Below are 12,006 nucleotides of genomic sequence, written 5' to 3'. Positions count from 1 at the left end.
GTATCAGACAGTGTTTCTCTGCTATTCATAAGGTTTTCCCTGGCCAATTCTTTGAGAAGTGGATGGCCTCTTCCTTCTTAGTCTGTCTCAGTCTGCAATCTGGGCTGATACCTGTGCACCATGTGTACCCCACTGGGTTTGAAACACCAGTGGCACAGCCTCAAGACTCACAGCAACACGTCACCACAGTGGGACAAACCGACAGATAAGTTTGTCCCCCTTAGCTGTTGGAAACCTCTCCAACCACCCTTACCTACATCCCTGCAGCTGACTCCTTGCTCTGACCTGGTCCCCTTGGCCTTTTCTGTCCTTTCCCCACTTTCCCGCCTTGCCGCTTTGGGGCATGGCCTGGTTCCCTCCCCTCACCTGGATCCCTGCAGCTGACTCCTCGATCTGTTCTGGTCCCCTTTGCCTTTTCTGTCCTTTCCCTGCTTTCCCGCCTTGCTGCTTGTGGGGTGTGGCCTGGGTTCCCTCTCCTCACCTGGATCCCTGTGGCTGACTCCTCTATGTGTTCCACAGAGTTTTCAACTTTTTTGAAAGCAGATCATCAAGTCTTTCTTTTGAAATGTCTCTGGATAGATCTGAATCTCCAACCTTTAGGTTAGTAGCTGAGAGCAGTAACTGTTTGTGCCACCCAGGCACTCCTTAACAATTTTACAAATACCTAATTCCCTGTTTTAATTTCCTTTCTGCTTAAGGTAATAGAGTGGTTTCTGTTTACTGCACTGAACTCTAACTGATGAACACTTATATGCTATATCTTGTCAGAATTTCATTTTAAATCTTCAAAATGCCATTATTTGGGAAAGTTCTCTATGGAGAAATATTTGTCATTTAATTATTATTTGAAAACAGCATTTTTCAACTGTCTCATTACTATCAGATAATTTTCTTGGAAATGTGAAGATAAAAAGAGTTCCTTCTAAGAAATCACAACAAAATTTTCTACTGGCTACTGAAAGCCAGTCTTGTACTAGGGACTCAATATGAAAACTCAACCTCTCCTTGGAAGATATTTCCTCCTCTTCAGACTTTACATCATCTAAAGAGTGAGCATAGATGTCAGATAAATAAAACATTAGACAACTACAAGCAGCTCACTTTGCATTTAATAGCTTGGACAAACTTAAGGGTATTTTACAATACCTCAGCTGTAGTGAGAAAGATCTTATCCGTGATATGCCTCAGTCCACATGCCACAACACCAAGAGCAATTCCAGGAAACACATATGAGTTGTTGCCTTGGCCAGGATACAGGGTCTGCCCATTTGGAAGAGTGACTGGATCAAAAGGACTGCCACTGGCAAAAATTGCGCGTCCCTACAACACAGACACATATAACTCAATTTAAAAAGCAGCAAGACTGTTACAAATATATACATATATTTATACATATATATAAAGCATATATAAAAAAGAACTAGAGTATTATAAAAGAAATATAACTGTGTCATAGTCAAAATACTGAGTGTTTTTAAAGAAATCTAATTTTTCATTAACTCCCTACTAATTTGGGCAAGTTTTTATGATGTTGGACAATATGTTCCTGAGTGAGTGATTATTACTGTTCTCTATTTTTCTCTCTATTCCCAGGAGAAGTGAGCAAACCTAGGATACCCTAAGAGCATTGCTCTATTCTCCGCAGTGGTTTAACCCTTAGAATCATTAAGCATACCAAAACAGACTTCTAAAGATAAAAAACTGACGGGTTAATATTAGAGTATTGGGAATAGTGAGATTTTAGGTTAGATTTTAGGTTATCTATACATTTCCAAGGGAGCTCTGGTAGCACAGTGCCTAAGGCACTTGACTGCTAACCAGAAGGCTGGTAGTTCAAATCCACCAGCCACTCCTAGGAAGGAAGGTTGGGCAATCTACTTCCATAGTGATACCACCTCAGAAACCCAAGGAGGGGTTGCTATGAGTTGGATCCAACTCGATGGCAGTGAGTTTGGTTTGTTTTTTTGATATAGTAAAGAGCTATATGGAAAATAATATAGGGAACAAATTCATTACCAAAAGTGTGATTAGCAAACAAAGAAGAAGAGTAGGTTATCAACAATTACCAACAACTGTCTTTTTTTGTTTGTTTTTAGTCTCAGTGTTTTGTTTTTGAGGAAACTCATGCATGACATTCTTTAAGATGGCATTAACTTAGGGATTGCTAAGTGCTGCATTCTACACTGCTAATCAAAAGGGGAGTGAGTGTCCTTCTGATCTCTGAGGGTGAGCGTGGTGGGTGATACAGCTGACAGTTCAGGCTTCCAAAATATAAATAAGAAACTCTCAAAAACAAAAACAAAAAAATCATAGTCTAAGAAATCCATTTGAAAAGTCTAAAGCACAAATCCCCAAAGCATAGTTAAAATGATGATAGCCTAGGTTATAACTTTCATACATCTTAGCTCTAGAGTCTAGATCCATTATGATATTAATAATATTAACTTACTATTCATTTTAAACAAATGTCATATGTTCTGGTTCTTATTAAAGGTGTAGAATATAAAGATTCAACTATCTTTGGGATATAAAAATAAAAATATCTAGAATTGCTCTTCTAAGTGTCTATAAAACTTTTCTTTTTTGCAAAAAATCAAGTTTTGTTTTCAGACAAGTCAACACAAGTATATGATACTGGCTGATTTTAGTTTATGTGCATTGCAGGTGAGTCTCTAAACCCTTGAGGTCTACTGAGATATGCCAAACAAAATAACTAATTAAAAACTTATTTATATTTGACCACTGTGATAGTTATGTTTGTGTGTCAACTTGGCTGGGCCTGGTTGAGTGGCTGGGCAGCTGGTGGTAGTTATTCCCCATGATGAGACTGGCAATCAGCTCCATGGTCGGATCTACCACATGCAGCTGAGTAGCTGCCTTTGGGATGTGTCTGCTTCCTGTATATAAGGAGAAGCCTTGGAAATGGTCTCTAGCCTATGGCACACTTGGACCCTGAATGTAGCTGTGTCATTGCTCAGCAGCCTGCCATGCTCTGCCAACCTTGGGACTTACAATGGCCTTAAGTTAATGGCCTGCCATGTGGTTTGGTAACATCGAGACTGTGCCTTTTTACTTGTCAAACTTGGGGCTTCTTAGACTTAGCAGCCAGCAGCTGTCTGAGGGAAGAAACACCTCTAGCTCCAGTGGGCCAGAAGCAGGAGGCGGAGCTGGACCCCAAGCTTGAGGGGATTTCACCCAGCCCCTAGAGCCTGGCACTGTGAACTTGGACATAAAGCCTCCTAATTGGGAGAATAAACTCCTGTTTATTAAGGCCATCCCATTTGTGTTATATTCCTGTCGGAGTGGCACTAGGTAACCAGAACAACCATCATGCAAACATTTTTTTTTACTGCTCAGAGAGTCTTTTTTTGCTTTTCTCACAAAAGATTTTAAGATTACTGAACAATGTGAGGCAAATTCTCCAAACCATAGCTAAGAAAACAATGAAAATTATTGAGAACATTGATGCTATCCAAATTAACAAAACAAACAAACAGAAAACCAATGGAGTAACTCCTTCCCAAAAATTCATTAATTCTAATAATGAGCATTTAAGAATATACTTTTAAAGAAGTTGAGCAATGAAGTTCTGATTTGTAGGGTGAGATAACTTTATGTCATTTTTAACTTTTCCAGTTCACTTTAGATTTATTTCCAAAATATGTGTTAGGTATAGATGACTCAAACTTTGTTTTCTTATAATGACATTTTCAAGTCCTGGAAGGAAAAAAAAAGACTGTGGACAAATATCAGTCAAATATATACTAATACAAAAATTGTATAAAGTAAGTCACTTTTTTTTTTTTGAAACAGTAAAGTATTGAAGTATTGAGTACTTCTATCCAAAGCTGGCTGGATACCAAGGTAGCTGCCCAAATGCTCCATCCATGGTATCAAAATCCAAGCCCCGGATTTAGCAAAGCAAAAATAAAACTGTGGTTTTATATTGTATGATTCAATGTTTTGGAACAGCTAGTTAAAAAGTATTTTAATAAGCATCTAAAATCAAGCCCTTTACTTTTTATTTAACTTTCCTGATACTTAAATCTGAGATACTTCCAAGTCACTTGAGGAATATTGTCAATAAAACATTACAAAGTTTATTTTATTTCACTCAAGAAGAGAATTTACTCAACAGCATTCTTGAAAAGGCAATAGTTCTTCTGACCTGTTCACTTTCCTTTCAAAATTGGTTATAAAATTTTTTAAAGAAAAGTTAAGTGGTATGTAAGAGGATTCCCATAGAGGTGCAAATGGTTAAGGACTCATAGAGTAGTAGAAAGGGTGTTCGTTCAACTCCACCTACAGTTGCCTTGGAAGAGAGGTCTGGTGAACTGGTTCTGAAACGTTATAGCCTTGAAAACCCTATGAAGCAGTTCTACTGTACATGCATGGGGTTGCTTGAGTCTCAATCTACTTAATCACATAACAACAACCACTGGTAAGTACCTTAGATATACTGGGTTTCCCTATAATGAATCAAGACTTGGTATCAAAATATCAGCTATACTTTTGCTTTACCTTAGTTAGTTTATAGCACTGCTCTGCAGAACATTCTGCTTTGCTAGTTGGATTACTCAAAGCAAAAATAATAGGCCGCTCATTGAAGGCAGCCATATCTTTGAGAATTTGTTCTGTAAATGCACCACCAATTGCAGCCACTCCTAATGAAGAAAGAGAAATCAGTAATTAGGACTATGGTTAATTCATCTAAGAGTCCATGCCCAGAAAACAATGTGGTCATTTCTAATGGGCCCTAACCAAAATATAGAATATTTATTTGTAAAGTGTAATGATAAAAAGAGATGTTTGTTAGTGGCAATAATCCTTAGTGTTTCAATTCTATAAGTATTTATAAAAAATTATGGAAATGATATATGACACATAATACACTGAGTTAGAGGCCCATCACTTGGAATTTTGATTATAAGCACTTGTATCAGGAAAACTAAATTGTGCCCAACACATATTATCTCTCTGGAAGTAATTTGATGGGTCTATTTCAGTCTATTAGACTATATATGCTTTATAAATCAATGTTGACATTTAAGACATGGGACATCGGTGGGTCAGGGGTAGAATCCTTGCCTTTCAAGAAGACTCAAGTTTGGAGTTTGGTTCCTGGCCACTGCACGTCACACACACCCCCCACCCCTCTGTCAGTGCAGGCTTGTTGTTGCTACGATGCCAACCACGGTCCAGCAAATCTTCCAGACTAAGATGGGGTAGGAATAAAAGCCTGGTGATCTGCTTCTAAAAATCAGCCAACAAAATATCTATGAATCACAATGATCCAATCCGCAACCAATCGTGGGGACAGTGAAGGGTGGGGCAGCATGTCATTCTGTTGTTCATGAGATCTTCATGAGTCAGGGGGCTGACTCAATGACACTTAAGATTCAACTATAAAACTCATGTATCATCATTAAAATAATTTTAACAGAAGAATAAAGTAATAAGGGGAAACAAACTTAAGTTATGCTTCAAAAATCAGCACAAAGAAAATTAACTGGCCGGGAGGAGAAAAAAGTTTACCTATGATAGCAGTTGGTTTTAGTTTTTGAACAATGGCTTCTAGGTTCTTCATTTCTTCATGTTCCTGGGCAAATTTTTCTTTCTCTTGTGTTAAGGAAGCACGTCCCTAAGTAAAGCAAATAAAAAAAGACATGATGAATCTGCTAAACCTATGTGTGAGTCTAAAAAGCTTTTTATACATATTACCAGTATTTGTGCTTAACATTTTTATGTATTATATGCTATAGTTATTCTTACCATCTCCTTTCCAGCTGTCAGAGTATAATTTCATTTATTCTTTCAACAATTAAAATTTATGTGTCAGACAATGGTCTATGCAATGGGAATATAATAGTGAACAAAACAAAATCTTTCCCTCATTTAATTATTATTTAATCCTAAAAAGTTGACTTAGAAACTAGTATTAACAAATGGTAATGCAAAATGTGACTTAAATAACAACATTGTTTGTTGTTGTTGTTATGTGCCATCGAGTCATCTTGATTCATAGCAACCTTATGTACAATAGAACCAAACACCGCCTGGTCCTGTGCCAGCCTCACAATCCCTACTATACCTGAGCCCATCACTGCAGCCACTGTGACAATGCATCTTGTTGAGGGCCTTCCTCTTTTTCATCGACCCTTCACCTTACCAAGCACGACATCCTTCTCCAGAGAATGGTCCCTTCTGACAACATGATCAAAGTAGGTGAGACAAAGTCTAGCCATTCTTGCTTCCAAGGAACATTCCACTTCTTCCAGGACAGATTTGTTAGTTCTTTTAGCAGTCCATGGTACTTTCAGCATTCTTCATCAACACCACAACTCAAAAGCATCATCTCTTCTTCGGTCTTCCTTTTCATTATCCAGTTTTCACAGGCATACAAGGCAATTGAAAATACCATAGGTTGGGTTAGTCTTCAAGGAGATATCTTTGCTCTTCAGCAATCCAAAGAGGTCTTTTGTAACAGATTTGTCCAATGCAATGTATCTTTTGATGTCCTGACTGCTGTTTCCATTGGAGTTGATTGCAGAATTAAGTAATATGAAGTCTTTGACAACTACTTTTCTCCATTCATTGTGATGCTGTTTACTGGACCAGCTGTCAGGATATTTGTTTTCTTTATATTGAGGTGTAATCCATACTGCAGACTGTAGTCTTTAATCTTCATCAGTAAGTGCTCGGATTATTTTCTCAGCACACAGATTACATAAGTATAGTGAAAGGATACAACCATGACACACTCCCTTCCTGACTTTAAACCATGCAGTGTCCCCTTGTTCCATTTGAATGACAGCCTCCTGGTCTGTGTACAGGTTCCTCATAAGGGCAATCAAGTGTTCTGTAATTCCCATTCTTCTCAATGTTATCCACAATTTGTTATGATCCACAGAGTCTAATGCCTTAACATAGTTGCTAAAACACAAGTAAACATATTTCTGGTATTCTTTGCTTTCAGCCAAGATCCATCTGACATCAGCTATGATATTCCTCATTCCATGTCCCCTTCTGAATCCAGCTTGCATTTCTGGAAGTTCTCTGCCAACATACTGCTGCAACCATTTTTGAATTATCTTCAGTAAGATTTTACGTGCGTGTGATATCAATGACATTGTTCGATAATTTCCACATTCTGTGGGACCACCTTTCTTTGGAATGGGTACAAATATGAATCTCTTCCAGTCAGTTGGCCAGGTAGCTGTCTTCCAAATCTGTTGGCATAGCTGACGGAGTGCCTCCAGTGCAGCATCCGTTTGTTGAAACATCTCAATGGGTATTTCATCAATTCCCAGAGCCTTGTGTTTTGCCAATTCTCTTCTTCTTTCTTTCTTTCTTACTTTTTTTTTTTTAAAATTGTGCTTTAGGTGCAAGTTTATAAAGCAGAGTTTGTTTTACATTCAACATTTAGTGCACATTTGGTTTCACTACCCAATTACTACCCCAACCCTAACCCAGTCTTCTTCCCTCCCTGCCCAATAATCCTCCCCCCACCCCAAACCCCTCAAAGTTATGCACCCCTGTGTGTCCTGCATTTCCTTCATGAGAATATTGCCTCTTTGGTGCCCCATGGTTGATTGTTCCAGGGGATACATTTCCATAGAGTATGTGGAGATGCATCATCCTGAGTTGAGTGGTCTGCGTGTACATCTAGTTTACTATTGGGCTGAGAACCAGCCCCTGGGAGTGAGTTTTATTCCAGGCCCAGAATGTATTCCAGGGCCATAGTATTGGGGGTCTCACCAAAGTCCATCTGACCAGTAATTCTGGTCATTATCTCCAATTCCTTTAGCACAGCTTCAAATTCTTCCTTCAGTACCATTGGTTCTTGATCATATGCCACCTCCTGAAATGGATGACCATCTACCAATTCTTTTTGGTATAGTGACTGTGTATTCCATCCATCTTCTTTTGATGTTTCCTGCATCATTAACATATTGCCCATGGAATCTTTCAATATTGCAATTCAAGGCTTAATTTTTTTCCTCAGTTCTTTCAGCTTGAGAAATGCCACATGTGTTCGTCACTTTTGGTTTTCTAACTCTAGGTCTTTGCCCATTTCATTGTAATAATTGACTTTGTCTTCTCGAGCTGCTCTTTGAAAACAGCTTTTTTATCTTGTCCTGTCTCCTATTTCCTTTAGCTACTCTCCATTCAATGGCAAGTTTCAATGTCTCTTCTGACATCCATTTTGGTGTTTCCTTCCTTTCCTGTCTTTTTAATGACCCTTTGCTTTCTTCATAGATGATGTTCTTGATGTCATCCCACAATTCTTCTGGTTTTCAGTCACTGGTGTTAAATGCATCAAATCTATTCCTTTGATGGTCTCTACATTCAGGAGGGTTAGAATCAAGGTCATATTTTGGCCCTTGTGGAGTTGTTTTAATTGTCTTCAGCTTCAACTTGAACTTGCATATGAACAGTTGATGGTCTGTTCCACAATCAGCTCCTGGCCTTGTTTTGGCTGAAGATATTGAGCTTCTCCATCACCTGTTGTCACAGATGAAGTCAATCTGATAGGATTGGTGAAGTCCACGTGTACAGCTGCCGTTTGTGTTGTTGAAAAAAGGTATTTGCAATGAGTAAGTCATTGGTGTTGCAAAACTCTATCATGCGATCTCCAGCATCATTTCTATCACCAAGGCCATATTTTCCCACTACCAGTGATTCTTCTTTGTTTCCAACTTTTGCATTCCAATCACCAGTCATAATACATCTTGATTGCACGTTTGGTCAATTTCTGATGTCAGAAGTTGGTAAAAATCTTTAATTTCCTCATCTTTGGCTTTGGTTGTCTGTGGATAAATTTGAATAATAGTAGGATTAATTGGTCTTTCTTGTAGGTATACGGATATTATTCTATCACTGACAGCATTGTACTTCAGGACAGATTTTGAAACATTTGTTGTGATGATGAAAGCCACACCATTCTTCAATTTGTCATTCCTGGCATAGTAGATCATATGGTTGTCTGATTCAAAATGGCCCAAACCAGTCTATTTCAGCTCACTAATGCCTAGAATATTGATCTTTATGTTTTCCATTTCATTTTTGACAATTTCCAATTTTCCTAGATTCATACTTCATATATTCCATGTTCCAATTAATAATGGATGTTTGCAATTATTTCTTCTCATCTTGAGACATGCCACATCAGCAAATGGGGGTCCTGAAAGCTTTACTTTATCCACATTATTAAGGTTGGCTTTACTCTGAGGAGGGAGCACTTCTTCAGTCATATTTTGAGCACCTTCCAACCTGAGGGGCTCATGTTCTGGCACTATCTTGCACAATGTTTCAGGTCCATTCATAAAGTTGTCCAGTAATATATCAGACAGTGTTTACTGCTATTCATAAGGTTTTCATTGGCCAATTCTTTGAGAAGTGGATGGTCTCTTCCTTCTTCCAAGTCTCTCTTAGTCTGAAAGCTCCACTGAAACCTGTCCACCATGGGTGACCCTGCTGGCATTTGAAACACCAGTGGCATAGCCACTCACAGCAACACTCAAGCCACCACAATATGACAAACTAACAGACATGTTTGTCTCCCATAGCTGTTCCAAACTGCTCTGCTAATTTCCTGGTCTCCCCCACTCTGCTCGCTTACCAGGCCTGTCCCTGGGGTGCAAACACCCTCTTTCTGCTGCTCCTAGGCTGGTGGCCTGGCTCCATGCACACAAACTCCCACTTTCTGCTGGTCCCAGGGTTGGCTTACCATGGACTGCCTGCACACACACAACATTGCTTACTACCCATGAATATAGCAGTGTTTCAGAATCTAGAGTTTTAGCTGTAGCACCACCAATTTATTGTTTTCAAAGTACCTGACCTGGTTAGCCTGCTGGTCTAAGGAGGATGAGAGCCTAGTGAAACAGCCCTGTACTCAGCCTACAGCTTAGAGTTACCCATTCAAGATCATCAGAGCTGCCCCAATACATAAGAAATAATTCCTATAGGTTACTGAGATATGCTGCTTTTGGCAACACAGCAATAGCCAACTAATACAGGAGAATAATTTATTTCCACTATATATTTTAGCATCTTTTTACTCAATGTTGCTTCCATCTATTACATTGAGAGTAAGGAGTTACTTTTCCTAGAATGAAGTTATGTATTTTTGTCACTATATCTTTAGGATTCCTTGTATAGCATTTTAACCAAAACCTAACTATACACATTTAGACTAGTGGTCTCTTCATTTTAGATGTCTTGAAATAGTATAGATACAACCAGAATACTTCGTCTTAACAAGCCCAACATTTCAGGTGGGCCAGAGATTAAACCATTAAAACCAAGAAAGTTATATCTACAATTTTAAATATGGCCAGAAATGTAAATTCCACCATTTTTAAAAAAATGTAAACAATTCCTTTTTTTATTCCCAACTAAATTTGTGCTTATAGTGATTTTTGTTGAACTTTGTAACATTGTCCTTAAATAATCTTGTATATAATCAAAGATAGATATTGAATCACATTTTCTCCTTTCCCAGGCAGGAACTTCAATGCTTTTAATTTGTCCTATTGGACCCATCTTCCTTCCTTATAATCAAGGAGGTGGGTAACTCTTCTCTGAACTCTCATATGCTTTTGGCCCTTTAAATGCTACACAAATGAAAAATGCACTCCATCATAGGAGTAGCCAATGTTGAAATATAATCAAGGATGTACTTTCTAGTTTTTAATTTTATTGTTCTATTAATTCTTTCTATATCATGTTTATTTCTTTAGTAACTAATTGCCATCAAGTCAGATCTGACTTAGCAACCCTTCCTTGGGTTTCCGAGGTGGTATCACTATGGAAGTAGATTGCCCACCTTCCTTCTGAGGAGTGGCTGGTGGGTTTGAACTGCCAGTCTTCTGGTTAGCAGTCAAATGCCTTAGGCATTATGCCACCAGAGCTCTTTCTTTAATAACAGCAACATATAATTCTCCACCTTGTTGTTTACTTTGAAATAGAAAGCAAATAAACTACTGAAATATTCGTGAGAAAAAAGAATATTTATAAAACTTTCAGGTTTTTTTAAAGAATGTTGTTGCTGTTAGGTGCCATCGAGTTAGCTCCATCTCATAGTGACCTTATGTACAACAGAACAAAAAACTGCCCGGGCCTGTGCCATCTTCACAATTTTTGCTATAGTTGAGCTCATTGTGCAGCCACTGTGTCAATCCTTTTCATTCAGAATCTTCCCCTTTTTTGCTGACCCTCTACTTTATCAAGCATGATATCCTTCACCAGTAACTGGTCCCTTCTAACGTGATCGGTAGGTGAGAATAGAAATTGTTGTTGTTGTTATTATGTGTCCTCGAATCAGACCTGATGCATAGCGACCCCTCCTTGGGTTTCCAAGGCAGTATCACTATGGAAGTAGATTGCCCCATCTTCCCTCCAAGGAGTGGGGCAATAGGGAAATAGGGAACACAAAAAAATAATTTTAAGAGGAAAACATGCTCTGATTTGTTTATTTTAAAAAATATATGGGCTCATCAAACAATAAGATTCCATACAATTCATAGTAAAATATCATGGCCCACAGCATGAAAAAGAAGAATTAGCAATTCACCATTAAGGCTTGCTGAAAGCAGCTGAGTTTTTTAAGTCTGAAGAAATAACCTGTTCTTGACCACTCAACTGCTAACAAAACACATGACAATGAAAATATACCCAAACTGTTTCTGATACATAGTTTAAAATAAAATTTGCATGTGATTGTCATAAAAATTGAAATCTATTGATTTCATTAGATTGCCAAGCCAACAAGTATCCTCCTATATAAGAAAATAAAGGTAGTATAAGAGTAAATATCTTAGAGACGATTTCGTTAGCACCTGTTATAATCAAAATCAAACCAGTTAAATATGGACTATTGCTTAATAAATAAGTAAATAAATAAATAAAAAGAGTTGGAGAAAGATGTGGCAGTCTGTTTCCATAAAAATTACAGCCCTTAGATCCATCGACCTATAGTCAGCTGATCTTTGACAAAGGCCC

General features: G+C 38.2%; 1 protein-coding gene across 1 annotated transcript in view; it reads right to left on the bottom strand.

Annotated features, from left to right (window-relative positions):
• The window catches only part of ME1 (malic enzyme 1), a 231,625-nt gene that overhangs the window by 14,864 nt on the left and 204,755 nt on the right, over positions 1-12,006 (bottom strand). Inside the window, exons 10-12 of the mRNA XM_007951230.2 lie at positions 5,536-5,641; positions 4,522-4,664; positions 1,147-1,320 (exon numbers count right to left, since the gene is read on the bottom strand). Of these exons, the coding sequence (XP_007949421.1) occupies positions 1,147-1,320; positions 4,522-4,664; positions 5,536-5,641 (423 nt within the window). The remainder of the gene's footprint in view (positions 1-1,146; positions 1,321-4,521; positions 4,665-5,535; positions 5,642-12,006) is intronic.

This window comes from Orycteropus afer, unplaced genomic scaffold, assembly GCF_000298275.1.
Source record: "Orycteropus afer afer isolate SDZICR_OR568_19922 unplaced genomic scaffold, OryAfe1.0 scaffold00011, whole genome shotgun sequence".
In the NCBI taxonomy this organism is placed as follows: Eukaryota; Metazoa; Chordata; class Mammalia; order Tubulidentata; family Orycteropodidae; genus Orycteropus; species Orycteropus afer.
Note: the sequence above shows the minus strand (reverse complement) of the source record. Positions and strands in the feature narration are given on the sequence as shown.